At 38.1% G+C, this 27,580-nt stretch overlaps 1 protein-coding gene across 6 annotated transcripts in view; it reads left to right on the top strand.

The window, feature by feature from the left end:
* ERLIN1 (ER lipid raft associated 1) overlaps positions 1–26,335 on the top strand; it is a 34,630-nt gene extending 8,295 nt beyond the window's left edge. For 4 of the 6 annotated variants that reach the window (XM_046653671.1, XM_046653672.1, XM_046653673.1 and 1 more), the window contains 8 exons: positions 15–76; positions 2,654–2,779; positions 4,742–4,815; positions 10,823–10,881; positions 12,782–12,873; positions 20,726–20,815; positions 21,754–21,833; positions 24,055–26,335. In XM_046653671.1, the coding sequence (XP_046509627.1) occupies positions 15–76; positions 2,654–2,779; positions 4,742–4,815; positions 10,823–10,881; positions 12,782–12,873; positions 20,726–20,815; positions 21,754–21,833; positions 24,055–24,276 (805 nt within the window). In that variant the 3' untranslated portion in view covers positions 24,277–26,335. The remainder of the gene's footprint in view (positions 1–14; positions 77–2,653; positions 2,780–4,741; positions 4,816–10,822; positions 10,882–12,781; positions 12,874–20,725; positions 20,816–21,753; positions 21,834–24,054) is intronic. The other 2 variants (XM_046653674.1, XM_046653675.1) reach the window with 1 other exon arrangement.
* Positions 26,336–27,580: the final 1,245 nt, after the last annotated feature.

Raw genomic sequence — 27,580 nt, 5'->3', positions numbered from 1 at the left:
TTCTTTGCTTTTAGTGGTGGGGTCATGATCTATATTGACCGAATAGAAGTGGTTAATATGTTGGCCCCTTGTGCAGGTATGGTACCCATCTATTCTGTTGTTTTTATAGTTATAATCAGAGTGTTTATACGTGAAAGATTCCCTGAGGAATAGAAAGGTACTTTTAAAGCCTTATGCCGTCATTCCTTTCTGATACATATAAAAAAATAATCACTGAAATATTTTCCATTTCTAGGGAATAGTGGCAGAAATATGTCACAAGTCCTGGAAAGACTTGACTTTTTGCAATTGTATGGGTTACTCTTCTCTGTTTCGAAGAACATTGATTGTTTCTAGAATTTCTAGAAAGTTGCACTTTATCCAGTCAGGATGAGAGAAAATTTCTTTGCATGTTAAAAATCTATTACTGATCAATTCCTGGGCCACATTGATTTGTGACCATAGAAAAATCTTTTTTAGTTGAGATATGCTGTAACTTGCAGAACAGTCTGAAAGTCCTCAGTGTGGGGAAAACATTTTCTTGGTAAAAGATGAAAACCCACAGAAGTGGAGTGGGTACTGTTCAAATCAAAAACTTAATTAGAAGTTCTGAGGAAAGATTTGTGTTTTTTTTAACATTTGATTTTTTTCCCCCCAACTTTTGTTTATTGTGGTAAAATACACATAATATAAAATTTACCATCTTGACTTTTTTTTTTTGGTGAGGAAGGTTGGCCCTGAGCTAACATCTGTGCCAGTCTTCCTCTATTTTGTATGTGGATGCTGCCTCTGCATGGCTTGATGAGCAGTGTGTAGGTCTGTGCCCAGGATCTGAACCCGTGAACCCGGGCCACTGAAGCAGAGCATGTGAACTTAACTACTGTGCCAGCGGGCTGGCCCCCAATCTTAACCATTTTTAACTGTATGGTTCAGTGGTATTAAATACATTCACAGTGTTATGCAACCATCACCAACGTCGTCTCCAGAACTCTTTTTATCTTGCAAAACTGAAACTCTGTACTCTTTAAACAATAACTCCTCATTCCTCACTCCCCCCAGCCCCTGACAACCACCAGTCTTCCTTCCATCTCTGATTTTGACTATTCTAAGTGCCTTATATAAGTGGAATCATGTAATGTTTGTCTTTTTGTGACTGGCTTATTTCACTTAGTGTAATGTTCTCAAGGTTCATCTATGTTGTAGCATTATGTCAAAATTTCCTTCATTTTTAAGGCTGAATAGTATTCCATTGTATGTATATCCCACACTTTGTTTATCCATTCATGTCTCGATGGACACTTGAATTGCTTCTGCATTTTAGCTAAATTGTGAATAATGCTGCTAAGAACATGGGTGTATGTGGATCTCTTTGAGACCCTGCTTTCACTTGAAAGATCTGCCATTTTGTCTTTATCCTTATTATTAAAATTGGCATGTTTAGTATGTATAGGATGCTGAGCTCCGCAAAAATAATTCGGAAACGTAAAGTTAGAGCCTTGCCCTAAGGGGTTGTTATTTTGTTTGAAAAAGACTTGATACCAACCAGAAAAAATGTGTATTGGAATGTAAGGTCATACTGAATTTCATTTCATTGGTACAGGCACAAATAGCAAAAGGATTTCAGAGCAGAGAGCAAGCGGTGCTATTGTCAGGTGGATTTGCATTATATTTTTCAGTGATTAAGTATTTCTCTTGTCTTTTTTCATCTGCTTTTCCTGGTCACAAATCAGTAGGATGGATTATGATTGGAAAAATAGAAGAAGGGGAGAGATTGTTGGTTTTCTAGCCAGAAATAAAGAGAAACTACTGGACCATCAGTTCATTTGGAAATAATCAAGCAAATGAGTTAGTCAACAAGTATTTATGATGGCCTGTCCATCAGCTGAGATCTGGAATCCAGTTACATCTAGTATCCTCTGTGGAAGGCCAGTGGAGCAAGTCCTGGGGTCTGAAAGGAGAAAGTGGTATGCTTTAATCGGTAGAGGACATGTTTTTAGGTAGAGCACAGGTTCTGGCGTGATCTAGTATGTGCCCTTAGGCACATATCTGAAATTCTCTGTTTCTCACTTTCTTATTCTGCAAAATTAGGAGATTTTCTCTGAAAATTAAGCGCCTGTATATGTAAATTGTCTGACATAAAGCCTGGCCCAGTAAAGGTTAGCTTCGTTCGCTTCTAGCTTGGTGTCGTTTTTTTTTACAGTCTTTTAAATTTGCCTTTTTGAAAGTGGTCTTTTTGCAGCTGCTTCCTTCTTTTATTCCCACTGTTCCTCAGTTAGTTCAGGCCCTCTTCACCTTTTGGCTAAACTTCTGCTTTGCGGTAATTGCCTTACACCTTCCTACCTCTGGTCTCTGTGCCTCACAGTTTACCTTTACATTGCTGCCAAAGTACCAATCTGATTGTGTCATGACCTTGCTTGAACACTTTGAGAGTTCTTTATTACCTCGAAGATAATGTAAACTTTCCTTAGTATGGAATTTGAAGTTTGCCCATTAGAATTGCAGCTGCAGTAATATCTGGGAAATTAAGCATGAGGAGCACGTCAAGGTCTGTGAGTTGTGTTTCATGTTTTCACTATTTCGTTGGCACTTTTCCTCACGTATATTATATCACTGTCACTTTTACTTGGCTGGATTAGAAGGTACACCGGTAAACATGGATTGTCTTCTCCTTCAGTGTTTGATATCGTGAGGAACTACACAGCAGATTATGACAAGACCTTAATCTTCAATAAAATCCACCATGAACTGAACCAGTTTTGCAGTGCCCACACACTTCAAGAAGTTTACATTGAATTGTTTGGTAAGTGTCTTATTTGTTTTAAATATGTAAATAACCACTGTATTGTAAATTACTGTAGTGTCCATAAACAACTCTGCAGTAATATTAGTAAACATGGTGCCATTTGAGCATTTCTTCTGAATTTATAATAGAGCAATTGTCTTTAAAGTATTTTTATCCTATGTTTTTATATTTCTTATGATTAAATTAAGCAAATATTTACTCAGACAAGATATTTTAAGAATGTTAACCATTTTCTGAAATGCATAATATGTAACTTGGTAGAGAGATTGGGAAAAGATCATTACTTACTATATTCTGTTTTTACTACCATAACTTACTGAAAATTAGCTTTGTTGCTATTTTAATAGATAATTTTGGGAAATTTAGAAGTCTGCGTCTTGGAGTTTCCCAAGACCCACCTCCATGATTGATGATTTGCTAGGAGGACTGACAGGACTCAGTATACAGTTTTACTCACAGCTAAGATGTGTTACAGCAAAAGGATATAAAGCAAAATCAGCAAAAGGAAAAGGCACATGGGTGAAGTCCAAAGGTAGCCAGGCACAAGCTTCCGGGAGTCTTCTCCCAGGGGAGTCATGCAGGATACACTTAATTACTCCAACGTTGAACTGTGACAACACATGTGAAGTGTTTCCTACTAGGGAAGCTCATTTAGAGACTTGCTGCCCAGGGTTTTACTGGGGACTGGTCATGTAGGCACACTCTGCCTAGCACATACCAAAATTCCAGACTCCCAGAAGGAAAGCAGGTGTTCGGCATCAACCACATTGTTGTATAAACAGTTTAGGCCCAGTGAGTCATTCTTACCAGTTCTGGGGATAGTGGGAATCCTGTCCAAGTTTCCAAGTGACAGCGAGGGCCAGCTTGCAAACAGGCCTTTCTGAGGATCGCAGCTTCAAGCCTGCTGTGTTAACTCTTCTGCACAAGTTACTTTTCATTTGTAATAGTGAAAGTTCTGACCAAGGAAGGTTGTTGCTATTGGTTGCTCACTTCTCCCTCCGGAATTCTTAGTGAATTTCTTAAAGGCAGGCATAGGGTTGGCTAATCAATTTAGAAATCTACCAGTTGATGCCTTATTGATGATTGACAGCTGCTGAGATGGTGCATGAGAAAACTGATCTGTCCTGATTTATTATATCACCGGTCATTTTAATAATGGTGAAATTACTGTTGAGGCAGATAGAAAATTCATGAGTTACAAGGCCAACTGAAGTGACATCTTTATTGTCCATTCTGGTTTGTTTCAAAGACTCTCCCATGAGCCTTTTTTTCCTCCCTTCTCTCTCTCTTTAAATCCAAAATAATAGGCTGAGGTCCATGAAAATGAAATTTAGTTATTTGGGGATTTGGATAAAGATTGAAGATAGGAATTTGTTTTTTTATGAGAATCAGGACACATTTTAACTAACAACACTGAATTAAGGTATTAGAGACCTACATTCTCCATTTATTGGATAAACTTAGCTTGGCTAGTTGTCATCTTTCTTAATTTCTTTGATAATTCCTCACATTTGTTCTCATACAAAAGGAAGATTATATATACATTTGTTTTCATATATATGTGAAGTAATGCAAGTTGTATAAAAGAATAGTACCATGGAAACTTTAGGTCTAATAATGATTGATTTTGTTTCAGTATTAATACAATGTAGAAAAAATCTTTTGAGGGGCTGGCCCTGTGGCATAGTGGTTAAGTTCAGCACACTCCACTTTGGTGGCCTGGGTTTTCAGGTTCAGATCCCAATTGTGGACCTACACAGCTGATCAGCCATGCTGTGGCAGTGACCCACATACAAAATAGAGAAAGATTGGCACAGATGTTAGCTTAGGACTAATCTTCCTCAAGCAAAAAAAAAAGAGGAAGATTGGCAACAGACGTTAGCACAGGGTGAATCTTCCTCAGGGGGAAAAAAAATTTTTGAGTATCATGAGAGCTGTTGTTCTTGGCTTCAAAAACAGATCAAATAGATGAAAACCTGAAGCAAGCTCTGCAGAAGGATTTAAACATCATGGCCCCAGGCCTCACCATACAGGTAAGCCCTTTTCCTACAGAAATTCTCTGGGAATTTTGAGAGCTTTGAATTTAATTGTCATTTCATTGGACTGTTACTTCAGCAATTATTAAAGTGCTGTGATGATTGATAGAATACCTTTCTCAGTTTGACTTAAGTCTCTGCCAAAATAGAGTACTCTCGTAGCTTATCATGGGTGACATTTTCTTCTGAGCTGTTAGAGGGAACAGGTAAGCTGAGGCTCTTACAAGGAAATAAAATCCATGTACTGCTATGTATGAGGCATTATTAAGATACAGTAATGGTTATAAATCAGTGTAAGAATAATCCTCCCCTTCAGTAAGATTATGAAAAAAGATTTCAAGCATAAGATTTGAACAATAGTTCTAGACAAAATAGATGTCACAGAGTATTAATTGACAGATGAATTGGTTGGATGATTATTGCTGTAAGAGTTTAGAGTTAGAGAAAATTTCAAGAGAGTCTGCTGAAAATGACTGATTTGGGCTTTTAGGTAGGTCTGGAAGAATTAATAGGATTTATATGTGGGAAAGGAGTAGGGAAGGTATTTCAAGTGGATGGAATGGCCTAAGTAAAAAGCAAGGCAGCAGATGAATTTATAGTGGTGGTGGCGGCATTGGGAGATAGAAGGGTGAGAGGTTTTACGCCTGCTTTTTTGGGTCACTATTTTTTCAGATTGGGATGAAGTTCATTAGCGGCTTCTAAAATCACTTTTAGTGGGTCATGACCAGCATTTTAAATAAAATGAATAGGAAAAGAAATCAGAGTGCATGGCATGTAGTAAGTTTAAGTATTATTCTATGAAACTTTGTTTTCGTGAGTGTGTGGAGTAGTATGGAGTATGTTGGGTGTGACTGTAAAATGCATTTCCTACTGTGGCTGTGGTCACTAAAATTTGAAAGCCGTGGCTCTGGATCTGGATTACCTGAGAAGTGATAATGTGGCTTCTGTAGTGTCTTTCTCGGAACTTCCAGATCAGTTGATTAATGTGATGAATGTTACTGCAGCTAAAGATAAAGCTTTCTTTGGTGTCACCTGTCTCAAGTGTTGCACTACTCCTGAGAATGTGGATTCACTGTGAGTGGTCATGTGTGATCTCAAACAAGACGGGAAGGATGGCGAGGGTTTTCCTCTGTCCTTGTTCGTGCTGTGCCATTCTCTCTGACTGGTGCCAAAGTTAAGTGGTCATTTGAAATGTTCGGAGCTGACTTTGTAAAATCCTCTGGATTGTCCATTCAGTTGTGGCTGGAGTAGCTTTTTAGTTTTAAAGATAATAAATGCGAATGTCAGAGATTCTTAGATTCTGCCCAGGTTGTTACTTGGAGATCTAGCTCATTCTTCTTCACAACTGCCTAGAATTCCTTGCTTTATATATATTTAATATATGGTTATATTATATAACCATTTCCCTATTTTTTACTATTAATAAGCAATAGTTAGTGAACATTCCTGACGCATCTCCTTGTCTGTGCAAATTATCTTTCAAAGTGGCTGTACAAATCTACATTCTTACCAGGAGTATATGTGAATACTTGTTTCTCTACAACCTCCCCGGCATTTGAAGCAATCAGACATGCTAATTTTTGCCATATGGATGGCTGTGAAGTTATAGCTCTCTTTGATTTGCATTTCCTTAGTTATTAATGAGATTGAGCATCTTTTGATTTTTTTTTGGCAATTTGTACTCTCTTCTGCCAATTGCCTATTCATATCCTTTGCCCATTTTTCTGTTGGATTGTTTTTCTTACTGATTTATAGTAGTACTTTGTATATCCTGGATATTTTTATACACACACGTGTTATATATATTGTTACAAAAATTAGATATTAGAAAAAAGATGGATAACAAAGTGAAATTCACCAGGAATCTTACTATGCAGAGATAACATAGTTTATTGTATCTTTCCAAACTCTTCTTAATGTACAGGAACATATGTTTGTTTGTAGATATAAATAATGCAAACTAAAGTGGAATCATACCATAGCTGCTTTTTTCACTAACAGTATATATAGGAATCTTTTCAAGTCAAAAATATAGATTTGCTGTGTCATCACTTTTAATGGTTTTATTTAATTAATCTCTATGGCTTCCAGTTTTTCCTATTACATACATGTTGCAGTGACCAAGCTTATACAGGCATCCTTTAAAATCCTTCCCTTAGGATCCATTCTTAAATGTAGGATTGATGAGTCAAAGCGTATGCCCTGTTGGGGCGCTTTTTGATACATATTTCGAAATTGCATTTCAGAGAAGTTTTAGCAGCTTATGCTCTCTCATCAGCAGTGTTGGTGAGCTGTCGTTTGTACACACTTGATGTGTGATTGTACCCAAATAACTAGCAGATGCCAGCCTGCTCTCCCAGTCCTTTTGGAGAAAATTAATTATTTTGTATTAATTATTGAAGTTGAATGCCCTAGGATATTTATTGGCCATTTGTATTTCGCTTGTGAATTATTTATTGTTTGTTCTTTTTTTAGTTGTTTATCTGTGTTTTTCTAATTGATTTAAATAAGTTATTATTTAATATGTTAATTATTGCAACTCTTTTAAATGCATAGGAAACATTTTCTCCTGGTTTTTTCTTTGCCATTTAACTCCCCCACTCCCCCTGCCACCCACCCCCAACAATTCTGAAGTTTTAAATTTTTATGTAGTGATTTTAGTATTTTTTCTTTATGGTGTTTTGTTGTGCTGGCATGCTTCAAGAGGCTTTCACCACTTTAAAATACAGAAATTTAGGTTAAATCAGAAATTACATTTTTTCCTACTTTTACAGTTGTATTTCTAGATTTAAATCTTTAATTCACCTGGAATCTATTTTGATGTCAGTTGTGAGGTAGGGCTCCAGTTTGGTAGCAACAATTTCAAACAGTGCCCTTTGTTTTGTATGCCAAATTCCATTATATAGTAGAGTCTTTTGGAGTTTTCTGTTCCATTGATCTGTTTCCTATTCTTTCATTAGTTGTTGAGCCCTTGGTCTTTGCCCATCAAATGTACTTCTCTGCTGTTTTTTCCTTCTTGTTAGTAAATGGCACCTCCTCCTCCTGGGACCAGTCTAGATCTGCGAGAGGCATCTTCAGTAGCCCCTCACCCTTAACATTTAATCAGTGCCCATATCCTGCTGATTGTAGCACCAAAATCCAGCTGAAACTGTCCATGCCTCCATGTTCACTGCCATCTCCTTAAGCCAAACCACCATCTCGTACCTGGACTGACTTCCACAGTAACCTGTCTTGTTTCTCTGCTTCAGCTTTTACCCTTGTTCACATCATTTCTGCACAGCAACAAGAAGGATCTTTTAAATTTAGTTATATTTATTTGTTCTTTTTGTAAAAAGTTATTGAATAAAAAAAGTCCCTTTATAATATGTTTTTAAACTGATAGATCAAGACCTCCATTGTTTTGGTTTCATAAGTCTTGTTATAAAATAGTTTCTTACAATAGTTGGGAGGCATTTTTAGAACTTCATGTCTATTTTTCAGCCTTCCTATTTTCATATTGCCATACGGTTATGATAATTCAACTTTTTATTCACTTTTAAAATCTAGTAAGACATCTTTTCAAAACTAATGACCTTTGATATTTCTGCCAGCATATTCTTTCAGATGAGTTTTCATTATTGATATTTTTAAGCTATATCAGGTACCTAAATTGGCATATAAGTTTTAAAATTAGGAACATAGTTTATGGCTTAACTTAATCATATCGTCATGATTTTTGTTTCTTTTAGAATTTCTGACCTAGGTGAGAAACTCATATCCTACATTAAATTAATACCCATCAATTTAATACGTTTTAATGCTGTTAAATGTATAGTCTTTTTTTTTAAGCATTGAGGAATGCAAATGATTTTGGGCAAATTTATTGTATATCTACAAGTTTGCTGAATTCACTGTCTCTAGTAACTTTTTTGGTTAATTTCCTTAAATTTTTGTATGTGTATGGTAAAAACACTTAACGTGATATCTACCCTCTTAACAAACTTTAAAGTGTGCAATACATTATTTTGACTACAGGTACAATGTTGCACAGCAGATCTCTAGAGCTATCTATCTTGCTTGACTGAAACTTTATGAATTTCCTTAGATTTTTTAGTTATATAATTATATCAAAATAAAAATCTTGATTTCTCCCTCCACATCCTAGTATTTCCCAGTCCCCAAATCATCCTATTTTAATTCTTCACATAACACTTAATAACTATCTGAAATTCTCTTGTTCATATTTTTGCTTTTTGTTGTCCCTTGTCTATTTTCTCCCTTTAAAATTTTAGATTCCTTGAGAGCACTCTTGCCTTGTTCATTGCTGTGTCCACAGTGCCTAGAACAAAGAGCACTTGGCTCAGACTAGGTACCCAAGTAATAGTTGTTGTTGAATGAACATTCTCTGTAACAATCAGTGTTTTGATTTTTCCATTCTCTATATTTATGCCCCATTTTTCCTCTTGAACAACTACTATGGCAAATCAGAGTGGTGAAAATAAGCATACTTTTAAGGGAGTGACTGTATTATATGCTGGGTTTTCTGGTTTAAAATATATGCTTATAACCCAGGGGTCGGTTTCAACAGATATAGTCGTTTCATCTTTATTTTTCTCTTTCTCCACTCACTCTGTGTGTGTGTGTGTGTGTTGGCCATTGTTTTTGGATATATGTTTTGTCATTTTATTTCTTAAATCTCTTATGTGCACCTTACTCATGGTATCTGTTACAGTGGCGTTTATATTTTCACATACAGCAAGGTAGAAGCCTTAAGAAGACAGACCTGTTTTATGTTTCTTTTTATAAGACTAAAAAGATATGACTAGTCTAATTAAATGCAATATGACAGTGCTTCCCTTTGAATCATATTAAAAAGTGTTGGAAGTCATCTATATTTCTGGTAGTCACATAATGAAATCTGGCATCTCTCAGAAATTTCTGGTTCTGAGTTTTTGTCTTCCGGCTAGCTCCATGAGTTGTTCCGTTTGGCCTCACGTGCCTCACCTTCAACATGTAATGAGTTTTTCACCACAGTTCCCCAACTTCTCATTCCATTCCACTCTAATTCTGGTAGGTAGTTATGATAGTTCTCAAAATGACATACAGATCTGAGTGTTCCCTTTCACATAGGGAAGGCTATGTCCCTTAAAAGTTGTAGAAGTCTTCTTCAAGCCCTAAAAGAAGGCTATTTGTGTAAAGGCTTTGTGGCTTAAAATTTAGCCAGTTTGCAGAGAGAAATTGTAACTTTCTTCAGATCAGCAACGTGTTTTATGTGCTTTTGCAGTGCAGGTTGGTGCTGAGGGATGTTTAGTAAAATCAAAAGCTTTTGAGCAATCGAGTGCTTGATTTAGAAAAGTCAGCCTTCAAAAAACTACACTTTCCAAGTAGATAATCTTAATTATGTCAGAGTACACTGTGGTTAGGGAAACAAAGTGTCTAGTAAACAACATCTACAAAGACAAGTAGACTTTGTTCTCAGTGAGATTTTAGGAAGAAAGAATGTAAACTGTTTTCCTTCAGCGTTAGGCTGATTATTTACAGCCAGTACTGAGTGATTGCAGGTTTAGGAAATGGTAAATTCAATTACTGCCCACTGTAGTAAGTTGCATGTACTGACCTGGGTTTTTTGTTTTTGTTTTTGTTCTTAACTGTTTCCTACTTTACAAGTTAAATCTGGGAATTTTGCCTTCCTTCTGTTTCTTTGGTTTGCAGGTTTGAAAAGGAAATGAAAGTATCCAAGTAAAGAGCTTTGTGAAAGGTCGTTTAAGGGAGAACCTTGGAGTTTATTTCCTCAGTGGGTAGAGTGGTTTTTCCTGTAGCCACGCATTTTTTAAGGAAACAGGAAGCAGCTTGATTCCTGGTGTGGTGGCATGACAAGTAGATCTTCTGGTGGAATCCCCACGTGTGTTGTTAGGCAGCCGTGTCGTGGTTGTTGTATTAGTTTCATTTGAGGAGCTCTTCTGTAGATTTAGTTTGAAGATTTGTTTTTCAAATATACTTTGGCTTTTTCATTTTTATTTTTTAGGCTGTGCGTGTTACAAAACCCAAAATCCCAGAAGCCATAAGAAGAAATTTTGAGTTAATGTGAGTAATATGCATGGGATCCCAATACATGTATTTAGGGCTGTCTACATATTAATATACAGCCTAGAGGAAACTTATACATGGGATACTACACTCGGGAGTGGAGTCTATGTCTATATTCCATACTTTAATTGTAGTAATATTGCCTATTCTGGTATCTTAATTCCCGTTACACGCTTTATTAGTTTTCTCTTTATGTATGGACATTTCAGGAGCAGCTTCAGGCGCTAAAGGTACAGTTTGCTGTAGAACTATTGTTGGAAGCCTAAGGAGCTGTAATTTGGATGTGAATAATACCTTGACTTAAATATTAGTTGAGGAAAGAGAGTCCTAGTTGTTAAGGTTGTAGAGCGTGCCTCTATTCTCTTACTGTGTTATAATGGTTAGAATAGACACCTTATTAGTATACAGTTTGCTTTTCCATTGTATGTGACTGTATATCTAAAATTAGACCTGGATCTTTGTAATTTGCCTCTGGCGAAGCTTTGCCTGAATTGACTCCTGGTAGTCTTCTCTTTTATGTGTCCAGGACTGACTGGGACTGAGAAGTTACTTGCTTGACATGAAATTAGTTTCCAAGTATTTTAGAAGATCCCTTTTAGGGGAGTGCCTATTGCAGATGAAATGGCAATATTATTCTCATAGGACAGGTACTGAAAAGCAGAAACAAAAATCCTTAGGAAATTTGGGTGATATGTTAAGAGGAAAAATATGAAATGCTGGAGAAATAACTTAGCAAATGTCAAAAATACAACAGATGTATAAACACAGGGGGCCCAAGAAGTAATAGTACTACTTCTTTATAGAGTGACACACTTTGAGTCGTTATTGTTCCTAAGTCTGTATCTTCTATTATGCAGAGTTTTATTTTCTCTTTTTCATTGTAGAAAAGGAACTCTTCTCTTAAAACTATAAAGCACAGAGTGCCAGGCTGGATAGATCATGGGTCTGATCCATTTATAGAAAAAAAATTTTTATTGAAAGCTCAGGATGTCGTACACTTTAAATATGATAGCTTCCGGTGATGGAAAGATGAATACTATGTATTCTCTGCCCTCAACTTATAGTATCCAAAATATCATTTTATGTCTTTATCAGTGTTGGCAGGAGGAAAAGGGGAGAGTTTGGGGAGAAATGTTTTGGGGAAACTATTGGAGTTACTTTTCAGATAATTCTGGATCTTTGCTAATTTTATAGACTATTGGAATTTCACAATTAAAAGCCACCTTGGGATCATCCAATCTAACCTCCCACTTAATAGTAATCTTTTTTTTGTACCATTTCTGCCATGTGGTCCCCTAGCCACCATTTGTACATGCTTAGTGATAGACCAGCCATTTTCATTATTAGAAAGCTCAGATTCTTAGAAAATTCTTCCTGACATTGAATCCCATTCCACCACCTAATAACTGCCACCTAGTTATATCTTCCATACCACAAATAGAGCCACTACACGAGAGTGTCTACCTGAAGAGGGGCTGAAATCCAGCTCCATTCTCATTGCCAAACCATGCACCTGAGGGACTGCAGCTTCCCAGAGGCTGGTGCTTTTTGCTGATCGGTCTAGAGGTACTGTATGGGCTAGCTGGAGGCCCAACAGCAAAGGATGCGTTTATATACTCCAGATACTTCCAGATCACAGCCTTTCGATGATACAGTTAGAGGAAAAGGCCAGACTAAAATTCAAATGTACTAAATTTAATTCCTGTGTCTGGGTGACGTTGGGAAAATCATGCAATCTTTCAACCTCAGATTCATTATAAGTAAAATAGAGTAACACTTCTCTTGTCTACCTTAATGGGTCAGAAAGTTCTTACTGAAAATGGTTTTCTGACTCACTATAAAATTACTGCCTATGACTGCACATCGTTTCTAATTTTTATGATATTTTGCTCCACAGGGAGGCTGAGAAGACAAAACTTCTTATAGCTGCACAGAAACAAAAGGTTGTGGAGAAAGAAGCTGAGACAGAGAGGAAAAAGGCTGTTATAGGTACTTGAATTTCTTTCTGAAATGGATGTCTCTAAGTACATGTGTTTGGAGTTTGTCCTGTTCTTGGTCAGTCTCGTGTTGGATATTGAAGGGACTCAAAGAAGATTGCATCACACGTAGTGGAGAATTCTGGAAACTCCTTGGTACATTCAGATGTCCTAAAGCCTTTAAAAGTAGATGAGGCTAAGATGGAGAAAGGCAAATGCCAGGTGATTTCACTCATATGTGGAAGATAAACATACACATGGGCAAAGAGAACAGGTCAGTGGTTCCCGGGGGAAGGGGCTGGGGGTGGGCACAGGAGGTGAAGGGGAGCACTTAAATGGTGATGAACAAGTAATAATGTACAACTGAAATCTCACAATGTTGTAAACTATTATGAACTCAATAAAAAAAAAAGTAGATGAGGCTAGTCCTTAATGAAGTGCTTTGGTTCTCCACCATGTTATTGGCTCCCACTGTTGTCTTTTTCAAGGACAAGGAGAGTGGATAGGGTTTTTGGGCAGCTCTGTCCTCTGTGGAATAGGGTTTTTGTTTATACAGATTAAGAATAGGAAGTTTTTTGGCCAAAGCCTAGGATTATGGTGCGCATCCTTGCTATTGACATGCACCTGGTTTTATCTGGATAGACACATGTTGCGGTCTTGGAAAATGCAGCAGGATTGCTTAACAGGTCATTTTGAATCACGATGACTTCCCTAACACTCCAGATACTGTATATTAGACTGCCATCTTGGGCTCTCAGTTGTTTGTTTCTTGGGATACTGAAAGTTTAAGAAGTTTTTTATTAAATATTTCAAATATGAAGGAATTTAAGAAGTTTTTTATTAAATATTTCAAATATGAAGGAATGTACAGAGAACAGTATAATGAAAGCTTAACATTTTCCCATATTTCCTTCAGATCATATTTTCTTTTAAGAAAAAGTTTATATATCTGTTTGAAGCCTCTTTCATACTCTTCTCTTGTCTTATTTCTTACCTGTCTTCTCACAGTAGCTTCTATTCTAAAGTTGATATATATCTTTTCTGTCCATATTTTATACCTTTACTATCAGTATGTAGCAATAAACAATTCATAGAATTGTTTTAAACTCCAAAAATGGTGTCAAACTCTACTTTTTATTTTACAACTTGCCCTTTTTACTGACACTGTTTGAGTTTTGCTTAGACTGATGTATGTAGATGTAGTTCGTTTGTACCTGCTGTGTGTTTCGTTCTATGAGCGAACCTCAGTTCATTCTGATGGACTACTGGTGAAGAGTTAGGAGGTTTCTAGTTTTTCCTTACTGTGGACAGCGCTGTAGTCAAGCCCTTATTCGTGCCTTTTTGTGTACATGCAAGAGTTTTCCTAGACTAGTGCTACTCAGTATGTGGTGTGGCTTGGTGCTCTGTCACCAGCTTTTTGTTTCTCATCCACAAGATGAGTACAGAAATTGAGAATAAGTCTTTAGAAGTTCTTAAAGTGTTTTAACACAGTAATTTTATGTCACTTGAATCTAATAATGAAAAACTGGAGCTTATATTTTTGTTTTTTAATATTTTTCCTAGTAATTAATTTTTATTATAATTTACAAAATATTAGTTCCTAACAGATTGAAATAGAAGGAAAAAAATGCTTTCCCACAGGTAGTTTGAGAAGCACCCCTCTAGAATGCATATCTCAAAGTAGAGTTGCTGGGTCATAAGGTGCACATGTTTTCAAATTTACAGCATATTGCCAGATTGCTCTCCACAGTTTTCTTCCATTTTACCCTCTCTTCAGCAGTGTTTGAGTTCCAGTTTCTCTGCTGCCATATTCAGTTTCCATTTTTACACATCCCCCTCAACCCTTGGAGTTATCAGACTTTTAAAAATTTATGCCGGTTTCATGGTGGATGTGGTATCACATAATTTCAGTTTGAATTTCCGTGATTACTAGTAAAGTTGAATGCTGTTCATCGGTCAGTAAAGTTTCCTTTTTTCATACGTGAATTGCCTGTTGATGTCCTTAACCCATTATTTGATTACTTGTTTTGAACTGATTTGTAGAAGTTCTGTATATCTTCTGGATCTTAATCCTTTCCCAGGTATATGCATTGCAAAGTCTTCTCTCTATTTGTAGCTTGTCTGAACTTTATGATGTCTTTGACATACATATATATAGTCGTGTGTCACTGAGACACATGTCTGAGACATGCGCATGTTCTGAGAAATGTGTCGTTAGGCAATTTCACTCTTGTGCGAACGTCATGGAGTGTACTTAGACAAACCTAGATCACATAGCCTACTACACACATAGGCTGTGTGGTACTAATTTTGTGGGACGAATGTTATATACGCACTCTTTCATTGACTGAAATGTCATTAGATGGTGCATGACTGTATTTAATTTTCATGTAATCAAATTCATCAGTGTTTTCCTTTCTGGTTTGTACCGTTCCTATCTTGTTTAAGAATTCTTTCCCAACTCCAAAATAGTAACTTTTATTCTAAAAGTTTTAAAGTTTTGCTTTTCATATTTAGGTCTTAAATCCATCTGGAATTTATTTTAGTGTTTAGTGTGACATAGGAGTCCAGTTTCATTTTTTCCAAATGGCAAACCAGTTGTCTTAGACTATTTGTTGACTGGTTCATTATTTCCTTTACTTATTTCTAATGCCACATCTGTCATATAACAAGATCCTATGTATAATTTGTTTGTGGCTAGAGCCTCTATTTTGTTTAAATTTCTTGGTCTCTCCTTCCCCAGGATTACCTTGTTTGAATTACTGTAGCTTTTAGGTTGTCTTCCTATCTGGGAGAGCAAATTTCTCCTTAACTTTTCCTCTTAACTGTTCTAACTGTTCCTAAAATTGTTTTGGATTATCCTATAATCCAAATAAATTCCTCCATATAAATTTTAGAACTAGCTCTTGTCAAGTTCTGTAAAATACTGTGTTGGGGTTTTGATTGGAATTGCTTTACTTGTTTACATGAATTTGGAGAGAATTAGAATATATATGATAATGAGTCTTATAAATCTGTTATATTTCTCCATTTATGAGAAATGTCTTTCCAAAAAGGATCATAATTTTCTTCTTAAAGTCCTTGCACATTCTTTGTTAGAGATTTATTCCTATATACTCCTCAAGTCTTTTGCTATTATAAATAGGCTCTTTTTTGAAAGCACATTTTCTAACTGGTTTTTGCTTTTGTATAGGTATGCAGTTGAATTTTTTTTTTTTAGCAATCTTCCTGAAAATGTTATTTCTGATAGTCTCTTGGATTTCCTCTGTGCGCAATCATCTCGTCTTCAGATCAGCACAGTTCTGGTTTTTTCTTTGTAGTCCCACGCCTTTTAGTTCTTCTTATCTTTTTGCTTTAGGCTGTGAAAAAGTGCAGTGTTGGAAAGAAAGATGGTGACAGGCATTCTTGTCTCGTTGCTGACTTTAATAGTCCTGATGATGTTTGCTGTACAGAACTTTCATCAGGTTAATGAAGTTTTTTTCTTTCTTGCTTGCCAAGAGTTTTTATCATAGAATTATTATAGAGTTTTTTTCTGTGTCTGTTGAGATGACCATGTCATTTTTCCTTTTAAAGCTGTTAATGTGGTGAATTATATTAATAGATTATCTTTTACTGAATTACTTTGTCTTCCTGGGCTACACCCACTGGGTCATGATGAAGGAGGTTCACCCTGATACATTTCTCTAGATGGCTTGCTGATAATTTATTCAAAATTTTTACTTTTATTTTCATAAATCAGATCAGCTGTAACTTTTTTTCCTTATACTCTTACTGTCAGGTTGGGTTTTTTTGGTATTGTGGTTACCCTAGCCTCAAAGTGAGTTGGAGAGCGTTTCTTCTTTTTCTGTGTTCTGGAACATTTTATATAAAATATGTTTTATCTCTTCTTAGTAGGTCTGGTGGAACTCACTTCTAAAAACCATCGTGGTCTACTGGAATTTGTGCTTTTTTGTATCCTTGTTTGTTTTTGTGGTAACATTTAACCTACTGATTTAATTTTTATATTAAGTATAGGTCTGTTCAGGTATTTATTTCTAAGTCAGTTTGGTAGTTATGTTTTTCTAGAAGATTGTTTCATCTGATATTTCAAATTTGGGGGCATAAATTTGTAGAATTGTCTTATGATTTTTAAAACCGTCTACCAAGCCTCTATGCCCCCTTTTCATTTCTCATATCATTGATTTGTGCCTTCTGTTTTGCTGGATCAGTTTTGCCAGAGGTCTGTCTTATTTTATTCACTTTTTCAGAGCACTGGATCTTGATTTGGTTGATTCTATTGTCAATTTCTTTTCAATTGTATTGTTTACACTTATTTTTATTATTTCTTATACCTTTTTTGAGTTTACTCATTGGTTCTTTTCTAACTTTTTGAGTTATTTCTTTAGTTTTCAGTCTTTTCTAATGGAAATGTGTAAGATTATAAGTTTTCTTCTAAATTCTGCTTTAGTTAACATCTCACAAGTTTTGAAATGTAGTCCATTGAGGTTCAGTTTTAATTTTTTAAGAAACATTTCTGTTATGATTTCTTCTTTGCTTATTAATTATTAAAAGTGTATTTTTCAATTTCTGATGGAATTGGTTTTCAAAGGGCTACCTGTTTGTTGTTGATTTCCAACGTTATTGCACTGTAGTCAGAAAATAGGATCTGTTACATGGATTCTTAAATATTGAAATTTGCTTTGTGGCCTATCAGTACATGGTCCTTTTTTGGTAGATATTCTGTGTGTGCTTGGAAAGATTGAATGTATGTTCTCTATTTGTTGGATGCAGGTTTCTCTATATATCCATTAGATCAGGCCTATGAATTGTGTTGTTCACATCTTCTGTATTCTTCTAATTTTTGCCTTCTTGAGCTATCAATTATTGAGAGAGGTGTGTTAAAATCTCTCACTATGACCATGCATTTGTTGACTTGTACTGTTTTCTCTTTGTATGTCTTGCAGCTATATCATTAAGAGCATTCAAGTTCATGATTGTTATATCGCCCTGGAGAATTCTCCTGTTATATAAAAACCCTCCTTATCCCAAACATACTTTTTGGCTTAAGGTGTGTTTTGTCTAATGATAATATAGCTATGCCAGATTTCTCTTGGTTAGTTATTTTCTTGATGTATCTTTTTCCCATCCTTTTACTTTCAACTTTTCTATGTCATTATGTTTTAGGTGTGTCTCTTGTAAACAGCATATAGCTGGATTTTGTTATCTTATCCAATGTGAGAATCTGTCTTTTAACTGGTGAGTTTAGTCTTTTTATATTTATTATGGTTACTGCTATATTTGGATTTGTTTGTATCATTTAATTTTGTGCTACTTACCATGCATTTATTTTTTTGCTTCTTTTTCCCTTCTTTTCTGATTGGTATTGAATTGATTGAATTTCTTTTATTCTTTTCTTCCTTTTACTTGATCGGAAGTTTTACATTCTGTTTCTAGAATGTATAACTAGTCATTACCTGTAAAATGTTAACAAGCATTCCTGACTTGACAAAGTCTAAAGTTAATCGTTCTTTCCATCTTCTTCTTGAAAAATACCTTAGAATGCTTTAATTGTTATCACTGTTCCCCAATTTTACATAGTATTGTTGCCGAGTACTTTACTTTCATGTTGTTTTTATTCCCTCATTGATTATCATCATTGATTCTTAGAGTAAACATTTATTTTGATTTACATGTTTTATGTAATTTCTTCCTCTCCATTGCTTCTGGCAATTCCTTCTTTTTTCTGCTAGTTTTTTTCAGTGAAGGCTAAGGAATGGGAGACTTACTGTCTTCCTTGGTCTGAAATGCTTTTATTTCGTTCTTGAGTGGTAATTTAACCTACGGTTATAAGCCCAAATAAAGTTAGTTTTGTCATTTGGCAGTATTATTTCATTTTTGTTTGGCATCGTCTTTTCTTTTTTTTTTTAAGATTTTTCTCTTTGTCTTTGGGTGTTCTCCAGTTTCACTCTGTTGTGACTAGGTAGAGAAAAGCTTACTTCTCACTGGCCTGGTGGGGAGAGTGTTTTAGTGTCATTGGAGTTAAACAACCCTTTAGCTGTCTTGGTTTTATACAGCCGTCTCCATTCTAACATCTCAAGGCCTCATCTCCTGGCCTGCGTGAGCAGTAACCCAAGTCCCTCCCCCTTGTCTAATGACCATGTCCAGGGCTGCTGCCATAGAGGCTCTCAGCTCTCCCTGTGTTTACATCTCTTGAGGATCTCCCATTCTTCTTACGATCTCAGCCATGCATTAAAAGACAAATTTGTTATGTTTTATCTAGCACTTTAAGGTGCTGTTAACTAATGGGTTTCTTGTTAGCCTGCTCCACCATTTTTCTAGAACTAGACATCTGATCCTGCTCTTTATTGGTTTATCCCCATACATCAGAGAGCAGTGTTACCTGGAATTACCTCAGCCGTTCCCCTATGTCGAGACACCATTCTCTGGGTTCTAGCTCCACGCTTTGGATCCCTCACCTTTTATTCAAGTTCTATCTTGAGTTTCTGCTTATAGCTAAATTTCCAGCCCAGTTGAACATAGTAGTCTATTTTTAGGATGGTACAATATAGATTGATTTTAATCTGATGGAGAACTGGGAAGTTTGCCCTGGGGTAGTTGATAAAGAATACTGTCTTCTGGATAGAAGAAACCACTTGAAAATTTTCTTTCCATTATGCACTTCCCCCAGGGATGTGTTAAAATACTCATCTTCGGGGCCGGCCCTGTGGCCGAGTGGTTAAGTTCGCGCGCTCTGCTTCAGCGGCCCAGGGTTTCACCGGTTCGAATCCTGGGTGCAGACATGGCACCACTTATCAGGTCACGCTGAGGCAGCATCCCACATGCTACAACTAGAAGGACCCACAACTAAAAATACACATCTATGTACTGGGGGGCTTTGGGAGAAAAAGGAAAAATGAAATCTTTAAAAAAAAAATACTCATCTTCTTTAGCTGAAAAGGAAAATTGAGAATGTTCTTCAAGAATTGCAGTGATTGAATTGAAAGTGTAATTGGAGTCTTTCTTCCCTGGTCCTGGATCCTTGGGTTAGGCCAAAGATTTATGAACAGTGTTTTGTTTTCCCTACCTGTAACTGCCTGCTGCCACTTACTCGTTCAGTCCCAACACGTGTTTTCACGTTCTCAGGTGACTTGTCCTGCTTTCTCTTCTATCTTCTACAGCAGTTAGAGCACTTCTCCTGTGATAGCATTTTCATTGCGTCATTTCCCTGATGGGAAATAAATGTTAACTTAACAATTAATCCTGAGTATATCAAAGCTAAATTCCTTAGCCTGTCCCACAAGACGGGGGTCTTCTAACCCTCTTTCTATTATTTTTTGTTGTCTTGTCGTCTGGCTTCCTATCACCTCTTTCTGGTGACTTGTTCATCCGTACCTTCTTATCTTTGTTTGTGCTTTCTACCATGTCCTCCTCTGTCATGTCCGTTATTTTCTTTAAGATTTCTTCTAGAAGGCCTTCCTCTGTTTAAATTATCGTCCTTAGTCTTCTTTCTCCTGCCACGTTATATAAATTGTCCTGTGTTGCCATGCATTTATTTTGCTCTGTTTTTGTTCTGAGTACTTTCCTGAAGAATCTTTTTTTCCCTTTAGCTTGTGAACCGTTGCTGTTTAATCCCATGAAGGACTGGAACTGTTACCTTTTGTATTCCCCATTCCCACAAAGCTAGCACTGTCAAGATAGAACTGTGAAGTAGGAAATAAATTCCCTTGTTTCTGTTAAGTTGTTTACAGTCTGGATAGATAAAACTTAATGAAACAATTAGCCCCTAAAATCTTATATAGTTAAACATTAGACTGTGTGCTGCTGATTCTAAGTAGCTCCAGAACTAGAGAAATGTTTTTGAATATGTCTTTTGTGTATAATTATAGAAGCAGAGAAGATTGCACAAGTGGCAAAAATTCGGTTTCAGCAGAAGGTGATGGAGAAAGAAACTGAAAAGCGCATATCTGAAATTGAAGGTACAGCAGGGAGAAGGGGGCTCCAACAGTCCTGGGCTGCCTCTGCCTCTGGGCCCAGGCCCCTGCGTGTCAGGGTGGGAAGGCCCGAGACAGAATAATCTAGTCTGGAGGAAGTAGCTGGCCTGATACTCCAGCCAAGTTTTTTAAAAATTGCCGTTACATATCTAGCTCTTGGTTTGGTTTGTGACTATGGGTAACTCAACATTTGTTTTCTGTCCTTAAATTGGGGTTTTTTTGCTACCACTTTTTTCTCAGGCAAAGTATGAGAATTACCCATAATCAGTTATAAAGAATGTACAAGGAAAGAAACCCCACCCCCACCAGTTTCTTTTCTACCTGTCAGCCAACAAAATAACCAAAACATTAGCTGGGAAAAAAGAAGCCCCAGTTTTCACAGAGGTTCTCAAAGTCCTTGATTTCACATAGTGAGATGTTGGTGTTCTTAGCTCACGGTCTTGAAGACCAAACATTCAACCTCTTCTGCTTATTTACTGCTGCTTTCTATTATTCTGCATTAACTGGTTCTGTGTCAGGTTTGGAGGCGATGAGGACAGTGCAGTGAATAGAGCAGAGCTTTCCGATGAGTCTGGACCTAGTTCTTTTACTCGAAGCCTAGAGCCTGGGTGAGGTGTGAGGCTTTGGGTGATGGGGTGGTGGAAAGAAGGAACAACTTTAGGTGGGAAACGAAGTGGGCTCAGATGAGCTGAGAGTTACTCAACATTGGCAAGAGTTTCCCCTTTAAGAAAGAGCTGTCTGGGGACTGGGATTTGAAAACTGCTAATGTTATATGCCTTTAATAAGTAAAGTAAGTGATCGAAATACCAGGCAATGGAGAAAGGGACTCCTACTTAAGGTAGAGTCTGAATTCTTATCCAGCTGAGGAAATGGATTGCAACTTTCCTTTGTTTTAAACACCCTGACTCTTTTTTGCTTTCTAGATGCTGCATTCCTGGCCCGAGAGAAGGCAAAAGCAGATGCTGAATATTATGCTGCACACAAATATGCCACCTCAAACAAGGTGACTGGCTCTCCATGCCACTCTCCTAGTAATACACTTGGGGGTTTTTCTTTCCCTGGTAAGGGGCTCTAATGTGATAGAGGTGGTTTTATCCAGCGTCAAGGAAGGGTAGTTGCCATCACGCCCTCTAGAATCAGTCACTTAGCAAGACATACTGCACACTCATTGGGTAGGGAACTTTGTATAGTTCCTCAGAAAAGTGGAGAGCTGGGACAAAGGCAGGCAGATATACAGACAAAGGCCAAATGCCATTTGTGCATGCGTTTGTACTGCTGTGTGAGGGCTCGATAATCAGGAAAGTTGAGGTTCTTCTCCTGAAATGACAAGAGTGACAGAAGAGTAAAGTTCATTTAGAATTGCTTCCCACATAAGGGAGCTCTTCTGGATAGATGCTAAGCTTGTTTAGGGCAGTGTTTCTCATCAGAGACATTCTTGGCATTTTGGGGTGAGACACTTTTTCATTGTTGAGGACTGTCTCTTGCATTATGGGATATTTTGATATAAATGTTGATAGTGCTCACCAGTTATTTTAACAATCAACAGCCCATCCCAACATACATTCCCAAATGTCCCCAGTTGAGTACTGCTCATTTATTGGATTTAAAAGATGTTCTGGTCATGAGGAATTTCGTGTGTCATAACTTGAGAAAGGAGATTTGGTGATGTATGGGTGAAGAGTTTTTGTGTAGTGACTAGAGTAAGTTTCGGTCTAGAGAGTACAGGCCTGGTTAGTAGGAATTATTTAATTAAGAGGCAGCTAGAACCCCTATGGTATTTTGAGAAGGGAAGAATCTGAACAAGATTCATAAGGTTATCAGTTGTAGAGTAGATTGGAACAGAGAAGAGTTGAGAAAGAGATTGCTAAGGTGTATGATGCAGCTTGAAGGATTAGAGTCAAGATTTAAGGTATAGACAGTGCTTAAACTCTTTTGATTTAGAAAGAAACAACATAATCTGTATTCAGAAGAAATGATAAGACATGATAGGTAAAAGAATGAGAGTTGTCAGTACTTTGAAATCCAGTGTAAATTTAGAAATAAACTTAACATATTGGAGGACACAGCTTTATACAAACAGAATGGAATTTGGTCAAGATGAAGGCAAGATGAGAAATTGCACTTTACAAAATTAGCAATCCAAGTCTGTCATGGGAGAAGCTGGCTAGGCATAAGTGTCAAGACTTTGTCATCGAGGTCTGCCTTATGCTGAAAGGGGCAAGTAGTTTTATGCCATTTTGAAAAATGCTCTTCAGATATTAAGCTATATTAATAAGGCTTTAGGAAGTAATTTGGTCATGCACTGTTACCAGATTTGATGGCAGTGTTTCAGCAGAGGGTATGAATCACCTGGAGAGGGTGGGTCCAGGGAGTGAAAGATAGCAGAGGGCTGCAAAGACGAGATGGGCTTTTGCCTGGAGGAGACGCTGGGACTTGAGATGAGGAGAGGACACTAAGGAAGGTTCTGAGGGGCTTATGGAGGAGTGTATTCCAGGGAACATTGGAGGTGAGTTTTAATCAAACCCAAAGAGATTTTGGTTGAGTATGTCTTGGCATCATGATTTAAACAAACAAAACCCTGTAACAGGTTGAGAGATCTGATGACTGACAAACATGTGTCCATCACAAACAGTTTAAACATCCAGCTTCTGGGTAGAAGCAAGAGACCACACCAGGTGATGTCTTGAGATCTTTTCCAGTTCTAGAATGTGGTCAAGAAGAGCAGAATCACAGATGGTTGATTATAAGGTTATAGCCGGGGCCCTTCCTTCGAACCTCTGCCACTTTCATCCATTGACCTGCTCACCTCTCAAGAGAACCAGCAGAAGTTCCAGGCTGATTCCAGGTTGCATTCAGCTAGATGAAATGAGAAAGCATGTGGGAAACTATAAGCCCCAAGTCACTATAGAAATGTTAGTTATTATCATTACTTAGTGAGTTATCATTTATTGTTCCCCAAAACCCCCCTCCCCAATCCTTTTTTTATTGAAAAATGAACAGCTGCTCCTTCTTTAAGACAGGTGCTTGTTGAACGAACTTCAAGTCTGGAATATAGCGGTTAATGTGATAGCCACACTTCCAAATGAGAGAGGGTCACTGGCAATGATTCAGAGTTGAGTAATGCTATTCAGGAGAGCAATAGGGAAAATACGTGTAAAGAAACAGAGAGATGACTATTGCACCAAAGTGTCTTGATCCCTTTGCTCTTGTTTGCCCCCACACAGCACAAATTGACCCCGGAATATCTGGAGCTCAAAAGGTACCAGGCCATTGCTTCCAACAGTAAGATCTACTTTGGCAGCAACATCCCTAGCATGTTCGTGGACTCCTCTTGTGCTTTGAAATATTCAGATGTTAGGACTGGAAGAAAAAGCTCTCTCCCCTCTAAGGAGGCTCTTGAATCCTCTGGAGAGAGCACCATCCAGAACAAGGAGAGCACAGGTTGATGCAAGAGGTGGAAACGTTCTCCCATATCAAGACGTGGCCCAAGGGGTTAAGTGGGAACAATGGTTATACGACTCTTCAGATTTACAGAGAACTCGTGCTCCGTCTGTTCTGCCTCTCCTGTGATAGTCCTGGTTTATCAGCTGTTTGCAGGATAGAGCCAGCTGTCTGGCTCTCAAATGGTCTTTTCAGCCGCAGTTTGATCAAGTATCCTGTGTTCCTTCCGAAACTGGTCCTCATGAATGAGGGAAAGTCTGATGCTAAGATACTGCCTGCACTGGAATGTTAAACACTAAATACATAACAAGCTGTGTTTTTCTAAGCTGAGATCTATTGAATAATGTTTACACTGGTCCCCGGGGAAATGTGTGCTCAACCATTCAAGAGATGGGAGGCCAGAGAGAAGACATCCAGGATGTGGTAAGTATAAAGAAGACTGATTACACCTGGGACCCAGGCTCTCTCTTGGGGTCCAATGCCAGCGTTCATCTGTGTGATTAGCATCCAGTCCACTGAAGTTCCCCAGGAAATGATCTGCCACTTGAGCAACCCTTTACTTGATATGATTGCACCTTTTTGTTTTTCCTACAGTGGAGTTGGTGGCCTACTGGGACATGCACCTTGCCACCCAACCAGAGATTCCTAATCACTAGTTTTTTGCATTAGAAGGCTCAGAGATAGAGCTTGGTTTGAAGTTTTGGATGAGATGAAACCTCTGCTTTGAACCAAAGCTCTAGGGCCCTGCATGCCCTTCCATTGGGTGATGACTGTCTGTGTCACTGCCCCAGGCCGTGTGCGACTAAGATGCCTGGTTTTTAGCCACAGACAGCTCATGTCACCTCTGAGCTCTGGCTGGCCAAGAGCAGGACAGGGCTTTAACCAGAAATAGGAGCAGCATACAATTCCTTGCTGTTTACTGCACAGTATTGTATCATAACTGCAGGAAGTTTTTATTTTTAAAACTGGATTTGGGGTACATTCATTTGCCCCAGTACCTCTGCCTGAGGGCCAAATGCTAGGGCTGCCTTGGTTACTAGCACACTGATTCTCCTTGATATTGTTCACCAGGAGCCTACATTCTTAAGAGTAACTTAGAAAGCATCCTATGTCATCTTTGTCTCCTTCTCTCCTGGCCCTGAGATGCTGAAATCAAAGTTGTTCTCCAACTTTTATCTTCCCTGGGAGATAGGATTCCACTGAGTTCCTGAGCAGCCAGTGGATTTAATCTTCCCTGAGAGGATGACAGAGTTAGCCTATGGCTATGGGAGACCTATTTCCTCTGGACTTTTTTTCCCTTGAGATTAACTCTGCTGAAACAGTGTGCCCCATAGTTAAGCCTGAGTTTGTGCAGCTTGTTAAGACCCCTTTTCAACACACTATGTTCAAGCCAGACAGAGGAGTCATGGGACCACTTCCAGAAACCTTTCAGCCGACTGTCAGTCCGGTCAGTCTCATGACAGCTTGTAGATTGTGCCAAATACTTTATATGGGAAAGAAATCCCAGATTTGGGTGGGTCTTTTCCTTGGGCCTTATACTGTAGAGGCATTTGTAATATCAAGAGAATCATTTTTTCATTTTTACTCATTTAATGATTTACATTCTCTTTATGAATGAATTTTGTGTTCTCCAGCCCTCCTGAGAAGAACTTCTGAACTATAAAAATCAACTCTTCACCTGTCATATTGTTGCTGCAGATAAATAATGATTATTATGGGAACCTGGATCATTGACCTTTGTGCTTTCATTCCTAGAGATGTTTCCTATTCCCATGAGCTAAAAGCTGTTGCCCCAAAGTGATGGATGTGAGTTTTCTTAGAAGCCACAGGCCCTGGTGGCAGAGTTGAGAAGCAAGGAAATAGTGTTGTGACGTTTTAAAGAAAGTACTTCCAGTTAAACTCCCCACGGAGTGTGCTTCCCTGTGCTCTCTCGAGCTCTAAGTCTGTCCCTCCTTCAGGGATGTTCCTTTTGGCAAATATACACTGTAATCTCGAGGTCTAAATTTATATGTGAAATGCTACCTTTTTTTAAAAAAGAAGCTAAATAAAATTATTTTACTATCAGTGATTTCTGTTTTTTCCATATGTCTCTGTTCTTTTCTGTTGTTTTACCATGCTCCTAAGACTCGTGCCCATTTCAACTAGGCAGCCAGTTCATTTAGTTTAACATAACTATAGAGGCTTTCCTCATACGCTTCCCAGAATACTGCCTCCTCGGTATAAGAATTTTAAAAGCAGGGTTCCCACTCTTTCCTGACTCTCAGAATTTAACAAGGGACGTTCTGCTTCTTTGGGATGTAGCCAGCTGCAGAGGAGGGAAGGGAGCGAATGGGGCATTGTGCCTGCTGAAGACGGCCTGAGAGCTGAAATACTTAGCCTGAGGAAGGAGGGAGGCGGTTATCCCAAGGCAGAGCAAGGACAAATTGTATAAATTAGAACTGACAACGAATGCTATGATGTAACTGCCTTCACTGATTCAGATGTTAGCCCAAGAGCCGGAGTTGGATCTGCTCTTCCCAAGCTCTCATCGTTCTATCCTGGGGATGATTTCACAGTGATGTCGGGGCAGCAGGGCCTGATAATTGGAAGTTTTGGGGAAGCAGCCCTTTACTCAGGTTCCTTGGGATCCAATCCCATAGTATCCTACATCTGCTGCTGCAGGCCAGGGAAATTTAGCTCATTCAAACCAATTATCCTGTAGGATTTTGGTAGGTATTAAAATGAAATAATTTAGGGGCTGACCCAGTGGCCTAGTGGTTAAGTTCACATGCTCCACTTCAGCGGGATCCGAGGCATGGACCTACATGCTTTTCATGAAGCCATGCTGTGGTGGTGTCCCACATACCAAATAGCGGAAGATTGGCACAGACGTTAGCTAAGGGACAATCTTCCTCAAGCAAAAAGAGGAGGATTGGCAACAGATGATAGCTCAGGGTTAATCTTCCTCACCAAGACCTAAATAAATGATTTAGGATTAGGTGATTTCTGCTTCTTGCTGTGGGGAAGGAATTTTGTGAATTAGAAGTTGTGGCTTCTGGAGAAGATCCAAGATGGCACCGTGAGTAGTCCTCTTTGTCTCTCGCCCTTCGAGTCTACAATTATTTGGACACTTATCGCTTGACAAAGGATATCCAGACAGCATCTCAGGACGTCTGAGACACCCACGCGACTATACATCGGAAGGCGGATGGACTTTCCTCCGGGAGGATGTGGAAATAGGTGAAAACTCTCTGACCCCAACGGGCAGCCTAGTACCCGCAAGCGGCTTTCTTCCAACGGACGCCCCCAGAGGATCCACACACATCTAGG

The sequence above is a fragment of the Equus quagga genome, chromosome 2, assembly GCF_021613505.1.
Source record: "Equus quagga isolate Etosha38 chromosome 2, UCLA_HA_Equagga_1.0, whole genome shotgun sequence".
NCBI lineage: Eukaryota > Metazoa > Chordata > Mammalia > Perissodactyla > Equidae > Equus > Equus quagga.
Note: the sequence above shows the minus strand (reverse complement) of the source record. Positions and strands in the feature narration are given on the sequence as shown.